The sequence below is a fragment of the Eptatretus burgeri genome, chromosome 13 (genome assembly GCF_056783735.1).
Source record: "Eptatretus burgeri isolate ZD-2024b chromosome 13, Ebu_testis_v1, whole genome shotgun sequence".
Taxonomy (NCBI): domain Eukaryota; kingdom Metazoa; phylum Chordata; class Myxini; order Myxiniformes; family Myxinidae; genus Eptatretus; species Eptatretus burgeri.
The window spans coordinates 57357356-57379926 of record NC_140973.1 but is presented as its reverse complement, the minus strand read 5'-3'; the positions used below and the strand labels follow the sequence as shown (position 1 = coordinate 57379926).

The following is a 22571-nucleotide window of genomic DNA, read 5'->3' as shown; positions in this document are numbered from 1 at the left end:
CCCGGTCTGGTGGGACGTGTGGTTATGTGGACAAGGCGCCCTTTTTTGGGTGTTTTTTTTTTTTACCAACGCTGTTGGAGTGTTTTAAATTAAAGAAAATGTAATTTTAAACTCTGCAAGTGTTGGTTAAACTTCCTGGAGCATTCTTATTCAATAATCGGGACACGTAGGTCATTCCAGGATCAACATGCAGAGGCAAAGAGTGAGTAAAGGAAAAGGTCTCGGGAAGGATTTTTTTCCTCTTTCGTACAAACTTGCCTACTAGTGGGGCAACTTAGCTAAATATAGCATAACAATTGTGCATTTTGTGAGGAAAGCACCAAATTTGGCACACTAGTAGCCTATCATATTATGAACATATTTGGATATTGGGCCATCTCAAATTCAACCGCTGATGGCTGTGGCAGCCATTTTCCACTGCCATCAAAATTTTTGAGATGGCCCAATATCCAAATATGTTCATAATATGATAGGCTACTAGTGTGCCAAATTTGGTGCTTTCCTCACAAAATGCACAATTGTTATGCTAAGTTGCCCCACTATACAAGTTTTTGTAAATGTTCGAAACACCAGGAGGATGTGATTGGCTAACTAATTCTGACATTATAAACATTCATCTAAAATCTCAGCCACTTCTAGGATCCACTCTCCCTCCTCTCCTTTGTATACATTCTTTATCACACCACAAATTAATTATCCACTCCCGGTGTTTATTTTTACCCAATGCAGACACTGACATTACTCTATTTGAGTTACCTCATTACCCCACGCACGAGAAGCGAAAAGCAGGGTTAAACAATTGGTTCATGTCCGTCTGTCTGTCTCCGTCTATCTTATCAGTTTGTGATCGAGGAACAACTTGTAACATTTAAATTCAATGTTATATTTTGAACATGAATCAGAATATGAATCAGAAGACAAGTTTTCCATATAACCATATTTTGGCTTTGAATTCATCCTGATCGTACATGCAGAGGAGTGAGATAATATTTTTACTGTCTGTCTGTCAGTCAAACAAAATAATAAATCATTCCAAATGGGAAACACTGTTTTTTTAAGGATGTCATAAAGGACACAAACAACAGGCAATGAAGAACTAATGTCGCGTTCTATAGGGTGGCGTAATAGCCACTGCGTCAATGGTGGTAAATTCTGGAATTAATTTATTTTTGTTTCTTTAAACCTTTATTGAAATTGATTTATACACTTGAACACTGCAAAACACAAATCACCTTCGTACTACTTCCAAGAACCTCCAGTTTTGCAGTGCTTGGACATGTTCTATAATCTAGAGGGTGGTATACGTATAAGATTACTCAAGTAGTGCAAAACTAGACTTTTTTTTCCAACCATCTTTAAAATCATTATTTTATTAAAATTTATGTACAATATATACTGAAACACTGTGTGGGGTATTGTGTTGTATGAACGCTCAAGTTACCTCCGCCACCGAAGGTGAAGGAGGTTATGTTTTCACCCCTTTCTGTCTGTTTATTTGTCTGTATACAGGATATCTCAAAAAGTTGTGGATGGATTCAGATGACATTTTGTGGACAGGTTAGGTGTGTAAGGGTGGTGGTTAGGGTGGTGGGCTTGGGGTCCAAGGATCCTGAGTTCAAATCCCACTCAGTTGTTGAATTAATACCAGGTGGGGTTGACTCTGCCTGTCATCCTTCCGTGGTCGGCAAAATGAGTGCCAGCATGCTGGTATACTGTGTCAGAGTGGTGACCCATCCAGGATTGTGTCCAATAGCCAAGGAGACTGCTTCGGCAGCACCAACGCTCTGCACAGAGTATGGTGCCACTGGATGGATAGCTGGTTCGGTGTGTGACAAGGACGAACTGAATAGATTTTGGTGATCCGGATCCGACTACTATAATTTTTTAAGTGATTGTTAACCATTGAGAGATTAGGGCCAAAAACAATATATAGCACGATATGTCAAAAATGTATTTCGACGGATATGTTCTCGTGGATCAGGCATTACATGGTGGAGGTATGTGCTCTATCGAGTGCCCTTCAAGTTTTCAGACTGTTCGATCTGCTGAACTTAGTTGAATTTTTTTTCCTGTAGAGTATGCTTTGTTTGGTTCTTTATGACACTTTTGTCTTTTGGTTCATGTACTGCACAGTGTTTACAACCTCACCTGTTATTGATCCTAATATGGATTTATTTTCAACCATTGACGTCTTCAGTGTGAGTTTCCAAAGATGATGCGATGGTCGAGCTTTTCATTTGATACTTTGTTATACTTTATCATTTATTGATATTTAACATACTCCCTTTAACAGAAAAGGGAGCAGCCTAGAGGGATGGGGGGTGGGGGGGATAGTAGGGGAGGTGGTGAAAATGTATTCTGTGCTGTGGCTAATAATCCCCCCTGTCTGCAGCAGGGATCAGTAAATCACTTGCACTGTGGCTCGTGTAGGAGAAAATCGTAAGTTGTCTCCTCTCCCCCTTAAAGGGGTGGGGGTAGGGGGGTTGTGCCCATCACCTGATCCTGGGTACTACAGAGGTGTCTGCAAAATATGATGGAGATCGACTCCAAACCCGCTTATGTCTGTGATTTTCAGATGCACACACACACACACACACACACACACACACACACACACACACACACACACACACACACACACACACACACACACACACACACACACACACACACACACACACACACACACACACACACACACACACACACACACAATTGCCTTATTCAATACAATATGATAAATTGTACACTTACACGATCCTATACAAATGAGAATCCGATTTGATTCTGTCATTGCTACTTTAAAATCCATGGCTCACGAGGCATCTTTAGCGATAGGCGCATCATGTACTAATTAAAGCATTAACTAGAAGGGTACTCGGTAGAGCACATACCTCCACTACGTAATGCCTAATCCCCGAGAACATATCAGGCCCAATACATTTTTGAAATATGCTTTATATCGTTTTTGGCCCAATTTCTCAATGGCGAAGAATCACTTTAAAAATTCTAGTAGTCTGATCCGGATCTGGATCTTCACCAAAATCTAAACAGTTCGTCCTTGTCACACACCCAACCTGTCCACAACCTTTTGAGATATCCAGCACACAGACAAACAGACAGAAAGGGGTGAAAACATAACCTCCTTCGCCTTTGGTGGCAGAGGTAATTATTGTTTTATCTTTAAACAGATTGTGATGGCACATGACATCTCTTTGTATTCATCTAAATGATGGGGGGTTATTAAATTGACACACTGCTCTGATTGGTGTTTACCTGATCATGCCAGTTCGTCATGCTTTGAGTCATTAATGTAAAGCCGCTGTCACACCTTGACGATTTAGCCAGCGTATGCCGATTTATGAAAAATTTGTCTAAAACGCTGGCACACGTCGAATACGTTATGGGTACGTTTTGTATACGTTAAGACCACGCTGAAAAACTGCCATACGTCGTAGTACGCTGGCTTTAAACGTTGTACTTTTGGGTTGTCCTCAAATTTTTGCATGCTTGAAATTTTACAACGTATGCCGGCGTATGACTCACACGTTCTGCTATGCTGGCCATAAGTTGTAGGCACATTATGCGATCGTTGACACACGTCGACACACGTTACTTGTAAGTTACTCATAAGTCGAAACACGTCGAGGTAATGTTTAGCGCACCCGAAACTTATTTCTAACCTATGAGCAACGTTTTGTAAGCACGCTACACGAACGTTGTTCACACTTCGCAACACGTTACTTGAAAAAGACGTAGACGTATTTGAGGTCTTCAGGACAACAACAGAACTTAATGAACGTGTTTTTAACTTACAGATACCGTATAATGGCGTATTGGCAGCGATTAAGGGAATTGGTATATAAAAAGGAGCTTCACAGGAGGAACCCGTCTTTTTTTTAGACTTCGTGGTGAGTACATGTCCATGTCATTCCGAGAGATGGAGGATACGGCAAGGCTGAGACCACAATGCCTACCTGTCCTCGAACATCAACATGACCTCATCGAGTTGACACTGCACCAGTTGCGTGCCGATAGAGCCCGGAGAAGAAGACGTGAACGGAGGAGAAGGAACTGGGTGAGACCATGGATCGGGAGGCGACGCCATTACGGCATTTATGACCAGCTCATGGTGGAACTCCGGAACGAGGTCCATGCATCCTTCATCAACTTCCTGTGAATGACCCCAGTGATGTTCGACGAGCTGCTAGCCAGAGTGGGTCCAAGGATAACCAAGCATTATTATTAAATCATTTCAATAGTCCAGTGGAAGCGATTGAACTCGTTCAATGGAAACGATTTCAATTGCCGAGCACCAGCAAAAGTCCAAAAACAATAGGCGAGTGACAGGCATTTATTAAAAGTGAAGTTGCAGCCTATGAATAGAAAACCTCACGTAATCGTCGACGATACGCTGCCACGCAATGTATACGTTAGACTATCGTTGGGCATAGGTTGTGGACGCCTAAAACACGCTAATCAATCATTGGTATAACTTATCTATACGTTATCGAAGCGTTCTGTGCTCATTACTAGTACATTATGCATTTGTCCCAGTCGTTTTGAATACTTTAAAAACTGAAACAAAAAAATAGTTCATCGTGGGAATGAGAAAAAAAAATTAGCTGAAAAGAACATCAAACAATGGTGCAAAGTAGTCTCCTATTCGTGGACGCAACGAGGATCCATCATCACCCACACCCTTCCCATCACGCTCACCTACTACTACTACTGACATGGACCTACTACTACTACCAATACTACTTCTACCACTACGACTACTACTACTGACACGCTCATCTACTACTACTGACATGGACATGCCACTACTACTACTACTGACACGCTCTACTACTACTGCTACTACTACTACTACTACTACTACTACTGACACGCTCACCCACTACTACTACTACTACTACTACTACTACTGACACGATCACCTACTACTAATACTACTACTGATACTACTGACATTGACACCTACTCAACATGGAGTCTGGAACACTGACGGGTTCCTCTTGTGAAGCCCATGTGTATATACCAATTCCCCTTAATGCTGCCAATACGCCATTACACGGTAGATGCAAGTTAGAAACACGTTCAGTAAGTTCTGTGGTCGTCCGGAAGACGTCAATCAAATTCGTCTACATACGACAATGTGCATTTGAGATACGTTACACATAGGTTCAAAGCACGTTACTCAGAGGTTAAAAATTAAGTTTCGGGTATGCTAAACATTACCTTGACGTGTTTCGACTTATGAGTAACTTACAAGTAACGTGTGTCCGACGTGTGTCAACGATCACGGAGCATGCAGAGAACTTATGCCAGCGTATGCGGAACGTGTGAGCCATACGGCAAGTACGTCGTAAAATTTTCAGCATGCTTGAAATTTCATGACGTACTAGACGTACCACGGAATATGACAGCGTACTTCCTCGTTTTTCAGCGTGCTCCTAACGTATACACAACTTACCCATACCGTATTCGACGTGTGCCAGCGTTTTACACACATTTTTCATAGGTCGGCATATGCTGGCTAATCGTCAAGGTGTGACTGCGTGGTTGACACTTCCAATTCTCAGGCGGTTATGATTTAAATTGGCGTGCGGCAGGTTCTTAACAGGCTTCGCCACGAGTTCGTCGGCGATACGTGCAGCGTGCTATGCCTAAGTTAAACTATCGTTGGGCATAGGTTGTGAACACCGACAACAGGCTAAGCATTCATTGGTATAAGTTATCTATAAGACAACGAAACGTTCTGTGCCTGTTACTAATATGTTATGCATACGACCAACACGTTATGAATACGACCAAAACTTTAAAAAACCTCAAAACTTCAGCGTACGCCAACGTTTTACATACATTTTTATACGTTGCCATTGCTGGCTAAAACGTCAAGGTGTGACAGCGCCTTAAGGAAGGATTACTTGTCTCTCTATGTCGCCTCAATGTCAGTGTTTGGAGCAAGCGTAATTATTATTATTTAAAAAAAAAATACAAAAATCCAAGATAATGGCTGGACGAAGGGGAGGGGAGGTAGAAGCGCAGTAAATCGTGACACTAGCATAGTGGGGACACAACTTGTGGATACAGTCATCAATGGGAATGAATGAACAGAAAACCATGAGATGATATAAAATGAAGAATCGCACCCTGCAAGTTAAAGGAGGGGGTGGGGGGGCTTACATTGCACCCTGCAAGTTAAAGTGGGGGGCTTAGGAGAAGGTTGATAATGGGAATAACAAAAGTTACAAGTTGGGTTGTGTGATGATGATAGTGATATATTGCCAAAATGCAACCCCTGTTGGAAAGTGCAATTGAATTGACTTGGGAAGGAAGTTCTTCAAACAGGAGAAAAGAGGAACAAAGTGTGGAAGTGAGGAGTAAGCCTGGATTTTGGAAGGTTTACAAAGAGGGACTTCCTGGAAGACCATGTGTGTCCTGTAAGGGGTTGGTTTATTCGCATGGTTGAAAGAGCAAAAGGAGAAAGACAAAAAGAGGAGGGCCACAAAGCAGCAGGCCTTGTGTTTTTGCTTCTTCGTAAGAGATGTCTATGATGTTCAGAGCATTAGATTCCACTGCATCCCATTATAGAAGACACCGGTGTGAAGCAGGGGCATTTGCCCTTGGATCAGAGAAATCCTTCACTGAACTATGGACAAAGGCTTTGTAAGCCCAGAGACGTTCCGGTTTACCAAATAATCACTTGGCACGATGCAGGATACCCAGTTTGCGGCTTTGATTATACAGGCCACCCAGGAGGCCCAGGAGAGGTTGTGGCTGATTGTTGTGGCCAGAAATTCAAGGGTATGAACATCTTCCAGTGGTTGATCAAAGAAATACGGTAGATATCTGATGTATGTAGCTGTGTTTTCCAGAAGTACACGATGAAAAGGTGAGATGTGCTTGAACTAAAGACACTTTCCAGTATGTAATCCTGTGCAGGTCAGCAGAGGGGGAATTGGCTTCTCCCGGGCCTGTCTTTGGGATGGGGTACCACGCGACAAGGTTGTTTATTTTCTATCAATAATTCCCTTCTTTCTCACATCTTCAGGTTGTGTTGTAGAAAACGATTGTTTGTATAACCTAATATTTGCTGTGTCTTGGAAATTCCCACACCAAACTTTATTCCCCTTTTTTGTTTGTGCATTTGGTGTTTGTTTTCTGAGCACAAAGCTCAAAACTTATCAGAATTGTCCACCTTGTCTGTATCACAATGTTTTCATCCAACCTCACTCATTTTGGAATTTATGAAACATGAGGATATAGAGGGGGTTTAATTTTGTTTATGAGAAAACTGTTTATGACAACGCATTGGAAATTTTTGCGAAGGCATATAGAGAAAGCAACGGCAGCATAAAGGGAACTACATGAAGAGCAGCTTCCCTCAATGTGAAATCATGGCAGGGGTACCCGGCGTTGCGCAGTGTGCTGTTCTCATCCTGTTGGCATTTTGAAGAAATCAATTTGTTTTTTCTATTTATTTTTTGTGGGGGCTGAAAACATTTCCCTACCCGACAAATGAATGGGGTTGGGGATCATTGAGTACAGGGTGGGCCATGTATCTATTCATAGTTTTGAACCCCTGTAATTCTGTTGCTTATCAAGAAAATCGAACAAAATATTTATAGGATTTGTAGTGACTTGCGAAAATATTCACCCTCTACCAATAATACTATGTTTCGATGAATTACGAATTATGTAGAAACATTTTTTTTTCCAAATTAACTTTTAAATTTATAACTGAAGAGATCAAACTAAACACTGCTATAGTTGAAGGAGGTTACATGTCAGGAACACCTGAAAAAAAACAAACATGTACAACTCAAAATTCACTGGTTGTAAAAGTATTCACTCCCTGAGGTCAGCACTTGCTGGAAGAACCTTTTGCAACAATGACTACTATGAGTGTTTTTGGGTAGATCTCTACCAGTTTTACATAGTGAGATGGTGAAATCTTTGCTCATTCTTCACATTTAAATTGCTCCATTTCTTCAAAGTTTGAAGGGGATCGTTGATGGACTGCGATCTTTAAGTCTCACCATAAAGGTTCAATTGGGTGAAAATTAGACTTTGGGCCACTCAAGAACATTTATTTTCTTCATATTCAGCCACTTCAGTGTGGCTTGAGCTTTGTACTTCGGATCATTGTCCTGTTGAAATGTGAATCTCATACCCAGGTACAGATTAATGACTGACTCAAACAGGTTTTCATCAAGGATTCTCCTGTACTTTGCACCATCCATTGTCCCCTCTAAGCCTGGTGTTGGCTTAGCGATTAGGGTGGCGGCTTGGGATCCAAAAGGTCCTGAGTTCAATCCCTGTTGGCCGCTGAATTAATACACCAGGGGGTTGACTCAGCCTGTCATCCTTCCGAGGTCGGCAAATTGAGTACCAGCTTGCTGGGATAATTGAGCCATTCGAGTATCCTGCGTCGGAGTGGCGACCAATCCAGGATTGTGCCTAATAACCAAGGAAACTGCTTCGGCAGCAGCGACACTCTCTGTGCAGAGTATGGTTCCAATTATTATTATTGTCCCCTCTATTCTGACAAGCTTTCCAGTCCCTGCTGATGAAAAGCAGCCCCATAACACGATGCTCCCACCACCATGCTTGAGAGTAGGGATGCTGTTGGCTGGTTGATGTGTAGTGTTAGGCTTGCACTCAATGTTACGCTTTTAATTTAAACCAAAACATTAAATGTTTGTTGCATCTCAACCACAAAACTTTTCTCCACATGTCTGCAGTATCATTAAGATACTTTTTCACAAACTCCATACGAGCTTTTCAATGCACCTTTTTCAGTAATGGCTTCTCTCTTGCCACCTGTCCATAGAGGAACGGGATATTGTTGATTGATGAACTCTGACCCTCATCTTGGACATAGAGTCTTGCAGATCTTTCAAAGTCATTGTTGGATTTACAGTGACATCCCAAACCAGTTTCCTGCTTGCCCGGCTGCTTAATTTAGTTGGGCGACGTGATCTGGGTAGAGTCTGGGTTGTATGATACCTCTTACACTTCTTAATGATGGACTTCAATGTACTCGGAGGGATAATGAGTGACTTTGAAATCTTCCTATAACCCTCTCCTGAACGGTGCTTCTCCACCACTTTATGTCTGACTTCTTTGGAAAGCTCCTTGGTCTTCATGTTTGCCTTGTTCATTTACCAAGTGAGTTGCACCTTAAAACTCCTTAGATAAGTGGTTAAAGCTTAAGTTTTAAGTGAAACCACTGATTGCTTACAGGGTGCAACGTATTGAACCTATTTTGTAACATTTCAAACATAATTTCCTCCGGAAGTGATTTAGGGTGATTAGGCAAAGTGTTTGAATACTTATGGAACTGAGAATCATCTGATTTTTCTCTGTTAATCTAACTAATTCACATTCTATCTGCATCTTTTAGCTTTATCACTTTGGAATAGTTTGTGAAGACTCAATATATTGTTACGGCCCGGGGTGAGAGGTTCGCTACGAGGGGAAGCATTCGAGTTTCTCCCGACCATGGATAACAACGTGGTCCAATGGGCTGTAGTTCTGACACAGCCATAGCTGCTTGAATTGGACTACCGGTCTAGCAGGGTTACGCTTCGATGTTTCTGCAATACCTTTCTATTGGCATGGCAACCGAACTCGAGGCCACGACCTCTGCACTGCATGTTGTGATCTTCTATCGAGCGGAACAGATAGGTGCAGCACTGGCTAGCAGGAGCAAATCAAGTGGGATATAACTTCACGGCTAACACTATGTATGGACTCTGCTGGACCAATGGAGGAAAAGACGTGACGAACTGGGTACACTTACAATAACAAATAATTTATTTACAGCAATGGCGAGGAAAGGTATTTGGCACAATATGCAAGGGATTTAATACATGAAAATATGTACAGCAGGGTTCAAGCAAGGATTTGTGAGGTGAGGCAAAATAAAATGCAATTGTTTACAAACCAGGAGACACAAGGCAGAGCTAAACTGATCCTAATACTTCTACAATCTTAATTACACTGCACTAATAAAACAGGTGCCATCAGAATAATTCCCAAGGAAATTAGAAAGTACAAGGCATTTGGCGACCTCTGTTTACCAGGTGCGGTTGACAGACCAATGTAAACCCAGTCGCTGAGGAAAGGGAAGATGGGGAGAAAAAACTGAGGGTGTCTATGGTGCGTGGTCTCGGGGAGGCACGGTGAGGGGCGTGGTGATATGCAGGTGAAGTGCGGAGAGGAAGGTGCAAAGACGTGTATCAAGGCGGGTTAGAAACAAAGCAAAGAATGTGTGAGAAGTTTGTCCAAAAGTGAAGAGTAAAGAGTTCTGTACGTGTAAATGCAAAGTTTTATCAAAGCTGCTCCTGATCTGGAGTCTGGCTTTCCCGCTTTTTCCGCACTCTGCTCCATTCCACCAAGCTTAGTTGTTCACCAAACTGTGACCCCAAGAAGAAAGCACAGTCAGAGAACCAAGAGCTCTTCTGTATCATCCCCTGGTGGGGTCGGTGCTTGGGAGTGGATCAGGCGAAGCGATGAGTATTTTCCAGTGCCTTCAGTGGTGTATGGACGATTACCCCAGGCATGCTCTGCCCATGCGAAGATTAGGCAGTGAAAATGGCCTCAGTCGCTCCGCACTCTGCCACGCGATCAATCTCCGAGATTAACATGGTGGCACTCAGGTATTCGGTTGTGCTCTCCAATCATGAACATGCGCCGAACACCCAATGAGGGCCGTAATTGAGCGGAGTGCTCGGGCTATCCACATGACGTCGAACCGTCTCATGCGTGCTTGCACCCCAAGTTAGACGCTAGAACGTCCAGACTCGAGTATCTACTATGGTGCGTTGGGCTCCTCCATCTCCTGCTGGTCCAGAGCGAGATGGTGAACGTTGGTGGTGACTGGTTGAGCGATGGGAGCGGTGGTGTAGTGTAGCGGTTGTAGTGTGGTGATTCGTGATTAGGTCGTTGGTCATTCGTTGTGCCTGTTAATGGCGGAGATAAGCGAGCTTGGGTTGTGGTCTGATGGTGTGGTGATTTTTGTAAAGGCTTTGTGGTGGTGTATGAAATGCTGAAACATTGGGGTATGAGTCTGGTGAAGTCTGAGGTGTAACGTCCGTGGGATAATAGGAAATGGCATGTGTATGCAAATGACTTACCGCTGTTGCTATGGTCCATGGTGTGCGTGCATGCATGAAGGAAGGAGAGGTTCACATGTACAGAAAAGCAAAATAATGTAAAGAATGGAAAGAAAAATACTACCTAAATCCGACGTAATTTATATTGTCTCATAAACCCACTACACATAAGGGAAGGGTGATCTAAAACGAATATTGATGAAATAACTGTCCCTGGAACCGCGATATGTTGTGTGCCATTGCCTCAGGGGAGTGCAGGTTTCACAGAACCATAACAATATTTCAGGTTTTTGTGGTAAAAAATTTATGGAATTCAGAGGTGTACAGAATTAGTTGTATGAATTTTGACGTGATGTCGATCATGTTATTTAAGCAGTGTGTGTATATCCTTTCATGATACTCCATCCATGATGCTCCTGTAATTTCTCAAAAAGCTGCTTGAATGTTCGCTGGTTGAGTTGCGTAGACCTTGCCCTTAAGAAAGCCCCACAAGAAGAAATCGTACGGGGTGAGGTCTCGCGAACATTGGGTCCAAGGTATATTGGGCAAACCGTGACCCATCCACCGGTGAATGTCTGAAATATTGACGAAGATCCATGTGGCCATTTCTGAGAAAAATGTCGACAGACACATCGACAGACAGACAAACATCGCTTATTGTGTAGATCCCTGCTCTTCTTTGCGCGGCCCGTGAGCCACTGTCGGCACCTGGTGGCCTAAAGTGGGACCCCTGACATGCGCCCAATACTACGCGAATGTTAAAACACCCCCATCATAATCTGCCATAAATGCTATCAAATTGACCCACTGGTTTCAAATGATTGTTACAATGCGAAGCATAAAGGTAACGTAGCTGCATCGCTACATCAGTCTATGGTAGGATGCAAACAATTATGCTTGCTGCCCCAGTAACCACAATGAAAAAATAGAGTACGTGGAGGCAGGGCCTAACGGCAGCCATTTTGGAGTCCTGCAGGCGGTGTGGCAGCAATCACATTGATGTTTATTGGCAAAAGTAGCCCCCTTCTAAAAAAGAATGAAGATCACCGGTCTATATAGTCAAGGCTTTGGAATCTATGAACCGTAACTTAAGGGTCACGTGTGAGTAGCAGGCATCCAACCCAAAGAGAAGATTATTCCATTTTCTTGCGTGAATGCTTTACCAAAAATCTGGCCAAGAACTCGACTTAACATATTTGCTTTTTCTCGCAAGAACATGAGAATTTTTTTTTTAATGTTTTGAAATACTATTTTGGGTTATAGCGTTGTTGTTGTTTTTTTTGTTTTGTTTTGTTTTTACTTCTAGCTCTGACTGGTTTTGGTTCAAAAAGGAATCGTGCAGTTTTCAGGAATGCTGTAGTTCCCTGAAATAGGAAGCTTTGCGGGTGGTGATGGTTTTGTTTATTAAATGGTGCAGAGGGAGCACACTTATCTAGTTGAACTGTCTTGTGTGGGCTTCATTCCCGACCTGACTATAAACTGCCGGATTGGGCCTCGAAGGCAGGGTCGAGCCATCGACGTGTGTGCTGTCCATTGTAAGGATGTCAAGCTGGTGGACCCTTCTGCCGGAACTTGTCATTGGTAGACGTAAAAGATACCTCGGTGTCTTTCGCAAAGAGTCGTTGAGTTATCACCAGCACCCTGAAACAAGTTACAAATCCCTGCCCGAACCAAATCAAGTTCAACAAATGGCCTGGCCAGCCTGTTCGCAAAAGAAAAACGGCCAATCTGTGTTTAGAGGCCGACCCTCACTAGAAGGTGGAATTAATTGGGCGCATTAATGAAGTGTAGTAGTAGTAGAAGTAGTAGTAGTAGTAGTAGAGTAATTGTGCAGTGTGCGGATGTGTCCTTGTTATATTTGAGGTGCTGTGGCATGTGTGCAGGGAAGCAATACACCGATATTCCTAAGCAGCATCTCTTTCCTGCCCGGATCACAACTCAGCCAGTTGACTCGGCTTCGTCTTGCCGTGTACGATGTCAAAGACCGGTCACAGGGCACGGTAAGCTGTGCTTTCGGAGTTTTTGAGGGTTTTTATTTTTTTGTCCTTTCATGACTGATTTGTCATCATTTATTAATTTAGCAATGCTTCTCTTATTTTTGAACGTAGTTGATTCAACATGTACAATAATTGGATTATAGTGGTCTCTGCAACATTGATTTGTTGTCACAAAGCTCTGCTAAATTTCTCAACTTCCTTGTTCTTGAAAAAAAACAACAACATTTGAACAGTTTCCTGAAATGTGTGGTTTTGTGTCGTATTTATTTATTTTTGCACTGACACTCTCCAACCTCAGCCTTGTCTTCCAGTCCTAGTCTTTTTGTCTCTTTCCAGCCTTTGTTGATCACTTAAACCACCCCTCATATATTCCACACATTCACCATCCCACCTGACCATCTGTCTCTCTCTTCCTCCAATGCCCAACTTGTTACCGCCAGATGTACCTGCTTGGGACAGCAGTTTTTGCTGTAAAAGACCTCCTGAATGCCAAAAATCACCGTCTCCACCTCGCTTTGAAGTCAGTGCATCTCGTATACCGTACTTGGCTTCTCTTTCATTCACTTTATCTTTGTTTCTTTCCGTGCTTTTTCCTGCCGTCTCCTTGATCAAAAGATGCTGAAATCTGACGCGTGGAACTTGCAAAAATCTTGCACAGTTTCGCTTTCATCAGCTTGTTTTCATTTCTGATCTCTATGTAGAAGAAGATGATGAGGGCAAGATATTAAACTTAAATTAATAATATAATAGTATAGTGTTGTGAAGTAATAATGTAACAGTTCCAGGTCTTCAAATTGGTTATTAGCAGATTAAACCCATGAGATGGGCAGATTGGGTCCATGCATTTAGGGCTATGCCTGGCGTTGGCTTAATGGCTCGAGTGGTGGGCTTGGAATCTTAGGTTCCTGAGTTCAAATCCCGCTTAGCTGTTGAATTAATACCAGGTGGGGTTGACTCAGCCTATCATCCTTCCGAGGTCAGCAAAATGAGTGCCAGCTTGCTGGTATCCTGCGTCGGAGTGGCGACCCGTCCAGGATTGTGCCCAGTAGCCCAGGAGACTGCTTAGGCAGCACCAACGCTCTGTACAGAGTATGATCCCGATGGATGGATGGATTTAGGACTGGTGGAAAATGAATCGCCTGTTGGCTCGCTTGGCCACTCCGGTCAGGATAATTTGCTGTGTTTGTGTGTTCTTAAATGCTGATTTGTGCCAAGTTACCCAGGCGGATGCGGAGACCTCTCGTCCCCTAAGTGCCCGGCAGTGCAATTGTCTTGAAGACCCACGACCGTGACTTTGGTGTCAGGAGTGGGATCCCTGTGCCCCAAACTCAATTATGCTTTTGTTTCCTTGGTCATGGCCCTTTATGGCTAAAATGTCAGTCTGAGCCTCTGTCAATCTAATAATCATTGCTTCTATGTATTTTTTCCAATAATGTAAAGATGAGATGTAATTGGTGACCCCAAAATAACAAAACCCATACTATTTAATATAACATCCTCATTTTTCACTCAAATGGCACAATTTTTGGCACAGATTACCTTGAATAGGCCAGGACTGACTGCTGAAATAACCTTCTCCAAATGTTTGCCACAGGGCTGCAAACACACTTGGATTCGATGGGGAAAATGGTTAATCACCCTGACGCATTCTGCTGTAGGAATTAAGTGAATTTTTCGATAATTGTTGTTTTCAGCTCTTCAATGGATTGTTGCTTTCCTCTGTCGACATCCTTGAGATAGCGATCCATGCACTGCATTTTTCTGAGTGGAGAGGCCACTCGAGCACTAGATCGGAAGGTGTTGATTCCCAGTATACGCAGTTCTTGGAGTTGACATGCCCAGAAAGAAGGAGATGGGCTTCATCAGAAAACTCGACATTCCTCAATCTTGTCTGAAAACCACCGGCACATTGTCACTCTTTTCCGCATATGGGCTGCAGTTAGTTTGCGTTCAATCTGAATCCTGTACGGATACAATTTCACATCATGGATTAGAATTCTTTTCGCTGATTCACATGAAATTCCAAGCTCTAGACTCCGATGCCTGAGAGATTCTTTAGATCTTCTGCACACTGAATCATGAACAAAGTTCTCAGGAGACCTTACATCTTGCAGCCGTCCCAAATGTGTTGGTCCGCCAACACTTTTACTGTTGAGATTTGTGACGGTGCCTTTTTCACTGAACGTTTTGACCCAGGTAAATATTCATGACTAGCAGGGTGCAATGCAAGTTCCAAACTCGGGTCTAAACTCGATTTGAGTCTTCTTGTCTGAGTCCGTTTTAAGATAAATCTCTACAGAATCAATAATTCCCATAATTGTCCATGGAATCTTTAATAATGGAAGAATAGTCGCCAACTTTCATCATCTGTCTTGTGGTTCTCTCTTCAATCACCTAAAAAAACAAGACGTCATTCTTACGATGGAAGATATTAGACAATCGGTGGGTTCTGTTTTTTTTGTGGTCACCCTGTACATCGGTGTTCTGGTACTGCTGGTGCAGTGGGTGCATCCTTTGGCCTTCTACCATCCTGGTTTCTTATTGACAACTCTCGTTTTTGTCTTCAGGGTAGCATATGGAAGGGAACACAACGTGATGTTTCCAAATTAATTCAAAATCTTATAAACCCACAGGACGGTGTTTGTGCAGAAATGTTTAATCTTGGTGGTGACATGCGATCGGAGAAGTTGCATTTTTATTCCTTCAATCTAATTTGTAAAGCTTGAATTTTGATGGATTTCGGAACAACCTGGATTTCCTTAAAGAGCACATTTTGATGAGGACAGTACAGCTGCAAAGTTTAACCTTCAGTGTTTAATGACTTTTCCTTCCGCTCATTCTTCACTGCAAAGAGACCTCTGACCTGGAAGTCGTAACTACTGTTGCACGCACTCCATGGTGCTGGATCCTTGCGGGTTTTCTAAAGCACCTGCAGACACCGGTCGGTCATTGTTCAAAAAATACAAGGCATAATTATTTAGCCAACACAACCTTTTGGACTTCCTGGCACAACCTTTTGGGTCGTCATTTGGTGCAACATCCAAACCGATCAATCACACGGTCCAGCTCGATTCCATAAAATTTTAACAAAATGCTTGCGTTGTGCTGATGCAGTGATTTTTTTGTGAATGGTTCATCGAATACTTCCCAATTCCCTTAAGGGTGAACTTATGACTCATTACTGCTCGTTGAAGAGCTTGTGCTTGTATAATTTTATCTCTGCACCTTTATATCCCCCAATACGCTTGTATCACGTATAGGCATATAAAAGGAATTGCATCATGGAAATTATTGTTTTGTTCTCTAAATCCCATCTCTAATATGTAGTAATCCTATCCTATTATATTAAATAAGCCAATTTTCTCTGTTTTTGTGTGTGTGTATGTATGTATGTATGTATGCACATCTGAAAATCATAGAAAATAAACAGGGCTGGGCCAATCTCCACCAAAATTTGCTTTAGGAAACCCCCCCCCCCCACAGGGTGGAAAGGGGACGACTTGTCAATGCTTCCAAATGGAGCAGGTGTTTCCAGTCATTTAAATTAACAAATAGTTTGGCTTCTCTGCATGCCTTCACTATGTTTCAGTTCTCTGTTTCTGTAACATCAACTTCCATTGCTCTCTTTCTCCAAACCTGCTCCACTCCATTAAGCTCCCCAGACAATGAGCGCGTAGGGACGGTGTCTGTGCTCGGCTGGCAGATGGCTGAACGTGGGCAAAGTTCGAGGAGTGGGGGCCAATCATCAGACTGCATGAGTTGCAAGGTAAGTTGCACAAGTCTTGTGTGGTCACGGTATCTCGTCAGGGCATTTAAGGATTTGCAATCGTCGAACAACGAGGAGGGAGGATTTACTCTGATGCAGAAAGTGATGATAAACGATGAAATGGTTTTCTCGCGCTGCCTTGCGTCATGATGGGTTTCTTACTTACAGACCGTGGTGCCTGTCGACGAGAGCCTGACGGAGGCCATGAGCCTACGGGATGCTTACTCGTCATTGCGACGAGATGCCTTGTTCAAGCACGGTGAGTGAGATTTCCAGTCGTCCAACGAATGTAGTTCAAACTGAAAATCGTTTCTTTTCTCTACTTTGACCTGCTATAAAACAACAACATTTTGCTCAACTTTGAGCATTTTTTTAAGTGGAGGTCGACAAATGCTGTATTTTATAAAACATAACATTTCTCCGGTAAGGATGGCATGATGGAAAACTGTACTGCAGCGTCACGGGTATGTAATGCTCTTTTGTAAAAACAAATTTTGAGATTTGACCCTGGCAATGAACTCTGAAAAGAAGCAGCTTCCGAACAGGGTCTATCAGATATGAGAAACCGGTTGGGTCAGTTCCGCATTTATGGCTGCTTTGTGGGAAGGAATGCAGAGGGAGGCAGCTCGAATGATCAAGGTTTTCAGGTCTTCCCATAGCCTTTTTAAACAGATGAACATTTAAATTGTAATTTGTCCTACAAAATGTTTTCTGCATGGAAATCTGACTGTATACAATGCTTGGTTTACTGTACACTACCCTCCCCATTTTCCCTCCACTCCTCGCAACCATCACTGTGGCCATGAATAGTGATGGAGGGCGTAATTCTACGCACATACCGACTTCCAACCACGGACGGGAACCAGATGCGCATCCAGGAGTACATGGCAGAAACGGTGTTTTCCTTTCACGTTCCTAGGCAACTCCTGGCTCTGTTTATTGAAGAGGATGTTTCCAGGTCTCTTCATTTCTTGATTTGTACAGTATACTGCTTGTGAATTTACATAGTGGTTCGATAAAATCTTAATGATATATCATCATATCGCCTACATGATGGTGGCCGGATGTATGCCAAGCCTGAACGCCAAATGGGCATGGTATAGGGTGCAGGATTGGGAAGGAAACGTTGGGTGCATTGTGTGTGGACGAATAGGGTGCAGGTTTGGGAAGAGCTGGGAGAGCTTTCACCATATTGGGAGGGCCTTCGCAAGCAGCTGGTGACTCAACACCGTGTACTCATTGACACATACCGTGAGAGTTTGCAGGAACTTCACAAATATAAAGGTACTTTGGAGCATGCAACGCCATATACTACCCTACAGTTGTACATTTTAAAGATGGCAGATTGTAATGAGGGAGTTGTTTCTGCATGTGGTGTTGTAGCCGAAATGTGTGGCCATTGTAAGTCGTTTTTAATACACACCGAGTTGACTTGGCACGTGAAGTGGTTTCCTCCAATGAGGAGGCCTCCTGTGTCTTGGTTGAACTCAAACTTTCATTCTGATTAAACCAGAGCAAACTACTGCGTGAACAAACCTCCGTCTTCTGTTCAACTACTTAATGGTAAAACATGTAAAAACTCAGAAATAAATGATTACACGTATATACGACAACAAAAGGATAAACTTTTACGTATTCAAGCAGAAGAGGTATTATAGTGGAGACGAGCTTCTAAATTTGACTACAAGCTGAAGGTTGATTGTTTTTAATATTATCTGTGCAGGCCCCATGTTCAAGGCAAGCACTCTTCGTTCCGAGCGAAGCCTTGAGTTCGTCCCGACCAACCTGCACCTGCAGCGCATGCGAGTTCAGGATGATGTTGGGGAAGGTAAAGTGCCATAATCTATTTATAGTATAATGGAGCAAATGTATCTATGTCCAGCTGCTAACGGCACCTTTTATGACGTAATAAATAGTGTTTACCTGTGTTGTTTATGTTTCTGTTAGGGCATGATATAAAAAAAATTGCATACGCATTGGTAGGACCCAGGGGTCAGGTCATGGGTACAACCTCCCCCCCTCCTGCAAGGGGTGGGGGGGGGGAGATGACATACAGTTTTTGCCTGTACATGTGCCAAAGTGTGGAGCTAATCAAACACAGCTCGGGAAGCCACCGCCAGAAACGGGAGACAGCCGAACGCATGGACAGACACCATGAGTTCACATTGTCTAAGAGATTTCTATCCCCTGCTGCATACACTGACCCTTGCTGTAGACTGGGGGGATTATTAGCCACGGCACAACATATATTTGCCCCACCTCCCTCACTATCCACCCACTGTCCCTCCGCATGTTTCTCGTGATAATAATAATTAATAATCTATAATATAATGTGAACTGTGGTGTCTGTCTGTGCGTTTGTACGTTCGGCTGTCTTCCGTTTCTGGCGGTGGCTTCCCGAGCTGCGTTTGAGAAGCTTCACATGCAGACAAAGCTCAACATTCAAACAGAAGAAGAACATCATACCAAACAAGATACATTTTAAACATATAAATACAAAGATGGAATCGCAGTTACGTTTATTAACAGTGCATTAAGATACGACCTGGGCTGACAGGATGGCCTCGAGGTACGCACACTCACCTCAAAGCTGTCTAGCCTGGGTTTGAATCTAGGCCAATCAATAAAGTGTCATATTGGTGTTTCACAGACTGGGTGATTCATTAATGCGTGCCGTCCCTCGCATGGACGTTAAACTTGGCATCCCATCCACTGACATTGTTGGTGGACATTAAATATCCCCATGGCGTCCTTCACGAAGAGTAGGTAAACTATCACACCGACACCGTGGCCAAATTCTCAACTACTGCCCGAACTACTGCCGGGAAGGCAATGGCAAACCACCCAGTATAATCCTTGCTCAGAAGGCTGCTCCGGCAGCATCGACGCTTTGTGACAGAGCATGAGGATTATCACGAAGTTTAACAAACCATGACAGCATTGTTAATAGAGAGGGGGGAGAGAGGGAGGTGGTAGAGGGAGGGTAGAGAGAGGTGGTGGAGGGGAGCGAGGGAGTTTCCTTCTGTATCTTCTGTACCTTCATCCTCTCCACCCCATTCCTTCCCACACCCATTGTTTGTCCATGTCTCCCTCTATTTTGTCCTTCAACTCCACTGTTGGTGTCCCACCGTCACACTCTCTTTTCTGGTCCTTTTGGCCCATCACGTCCTCATCTGTTCTGTGTTCTAGCTCTTTCACGAGCCTTGGTTTTGTGTACAAAAAAAAGTCCATGAAATAATTTACTAATAATATACTAAATAAGGACTTTTGCTCATACTACTACTACTACTACTACTACTACTACTACTACTACTACTACTACTACTAATAATATTACAGTAATATGTGTTCCTTACAAGGAACTTCATTGCAAGAAGACGCCATTAGGCCCATCAAATCCTGTGGTAGTATTGCCAGCTTATGGTTGTTTGTCAGTGCTCTGTCCTTTTTATATTCTCAGCGTCAAGCAAGGAAGTAGTACGTACCATTTTTAAAGCCTTTGTTATGACTCTGTTGGGGTTCGAACTACCGACCTCCCTAACTCAGAGTCGATGCTCGAACCATTACGCCGCCAAATCTGGTTTTGAGATGCGATGGGTTTGCTAGTAAGACTGTGGCCTGGTCAATTGTATGTTTCAACATCCACAAGTGAGATGTATAATTGCAATAGAATGTTTCTCCTGTAGTTCTTGTTCATCCACTTAATGAGACAAAAATTTGCTAATCCTCCATGCTGTTCGATCCCTAATGATTTATTACATGTGCCTTGTAGATCGAACGTACGACATTGTGACGGTCGGTGCTCCAGCCACACACACTTTGGGTTTTAAGGCCGGTGGTTTGCGCAAATTGGCTATGAAGTTTGAGGAGATGAGAAAGAGGTAGGCTATGAAGTTAGACACACTTTCCTGCTTCTTTTTTCTTGGGTCACATCGAGGTTTATCTTTCCCGATTCCATTCTCCTACTCATCACATGTTTGGCTTGGAGAATAACGACGCAGAACTTCCCGATGCCGTCCTCCCTATATATGTTTTGCATCTTTGTACCGGTGTGTGTAGCTCAAATGCAGGCCCTGGCACCGGATGCGAGATGGCGCAGGACGTGGGCCGTGCACGCGAGCTAATGGCACACATCACCACGCTGCGTACCCAGGTCGCTTACTATGCAGAACGGCTTTCACGTGCTGCTCGGGAGCATTCACCTGGAGCATTGGAGCGCACACTTGCCATTCTGGCTGATAGGGTGAGGTGTAAGGTCTGTGTTCTCGAAGGTGAATGAAGAATGTTGGAGGAGTCACTTTAGGGTTTGTTGTTAAACCTTGCTTCTGCCGATGGTGCAGACCCGCCAACTCGTGACAGTTTGTGAGTGCAAGCTGCTGGCCAGCGCTGTGGATGTGCTGGCATCGGCAAGACCGGAGTATATTGCGTCACGGCACTCCCCTGACTCGCAGGACCATGGCCACGTAACCTTGCGAAATGACCAGTCGCTGATGACTGCACGCTGGTCGGGAGGACAAAACGAAGATTCGCCCTCTGGACTCTGCCATGGAGATGACTGGGTGAGGGCTGAGCATCAACACACATTCGCTATGCAGTCAACTACATGCTTTGGTTTATCTTTTCCATCATCTGGAATTATTTGTTTCTCTGTTTCTGTCCAACCCAATTGTTCCCTGCAGCTTGCTGGCCAATCCACGTGTGCTTTACTGGCTTTTTTGCATTACATAACCCTGTTTGTCTCTCACCCAACATTCCTTGTCCCAACCACCATCGTATACAACTCTTTGTCCCTTCTGACTTAGCTCGATGAAGTTTATTTAACATCGATATGGAAAAACAAATTGATCTCCTCCATTTGTTGCCATTATGAGGATGCATTTGTTCTTGTAAGGTTGGTTTGTCGTGATGACTCTGGAAGCAGATATGTTCGGAATCTCTTTAATTTCTCCTGATTTTGTCTTTCTCCTTCTGTACCTCTTTGTTTTGCTCCCTCTGTTCATTGTTGGTTTATAGTGCACTGTTTGGCTCAATGTCGACAAAAGCCTTGACTGTATCGTGAAGACGGTGGATAGGTTGTTGCAGGAAGACCAGAAATGCGGCGAGAACGGTGGGAGCAGCAACAGCAGCACCACACACGGTCCTGTTAGCCACGCTTCCCAAAGAGGTTGGTGCGCAGTCTTGTACATCATTTGATGAAGGAAAATGTTTTTTTGTACCGTTTATTATCACCTGTCATAGCAAAAACCAGACTCGGTGGTGTCATGGTCCGAGCTCCGAGTCTGGGAGGTCGGTGGTTCAAACCCCGGCCGAGTCGTACCGAAGGCGTTAAAAAAAAAAGTGTACGTGCTGCTTCCTTGCGTGAGGCTCAGTATTTGAAAGGATAGAGCACGGACAAACAACGCTTGGAACAAAATGGCAAACCACCCAGTATAACCCTTAAATCGTTGCTCCTCTTTTTGACCATGATCTTTTTAAAATAAAAAATATTCCAATCCCCCTTTCAAATTATTTCAATACCTCACTTAATCTCTCTCCCGACCGGGCGTAGTGGCGTGCGCCTGTAATCCGGCTACTCGGAGGCTTGGGTTGGAGGATCGCTTGAAGACGGGAGCTCTGCACTGGGCCGCGCAATGAGAGGGTGTAGGGCAGCCCGGAATCATGGCGAAACCCAATCCTTAT

At 43.5% G+C, this 22571-nt stretch overlaps 1 protein-coding gene and 1 pseudogene across 12 annotated transcripts in view; both read left to right on the top strand.

The window, feature by feature from the left end:
• Positions 1-22571, top strand: part of INPP4A (inositol polyphosphate-4-phosphatase type I A) — a 79952-nt gene that overhangs the window by 38740 nt on the left and 18641 nt on the right. For 11 of the 12 annotated variants that reach the window (XM_085852589.1, XM_085852586.1, XM_085852588.1 and 8 more), the window contains 11 exons: positions 13013-13129; positions 13567-13646; positions 16781-16892; positions 17061-17151; positions 17703-17850; positions 18046-18176; positions 18616-18720; positions 20665-20773; positions 20952-21135; positions 21233-21451; positions 21906-22056. In XM_085852589.1, the coding sequence (XP_085708715.1) occupies positions 13013-13129; positions 13567-13646; positions 16781-16892; positions 17061-17151; positions 17703-17850; positions 18046-18176; positions 18616-18720; positions 20665-20773; positions 20952-21135; positions 21233-21451; positions 21906-22056 (1447 nt within the window). Of the gene's footprint in view, positions 1-13012; positions 13130-13566; positions 13647-16780; positions 16893-17060; positions 17152-17450; positions 17540-17702; positions 17851-18045; positions 18177-18615; positions 18721-20664; positions 20774-20951; positions 21136-21232; positions 21452-21905; positions 22057-22571 lie in introns of those variants that run through there. The other variant, XM_085852592.1, reaches the window with a different exon arrangement.
• Positions 22430-22570, top strand: LOC147014551 (signal recognition particle RNA; annotated as a pseudogene).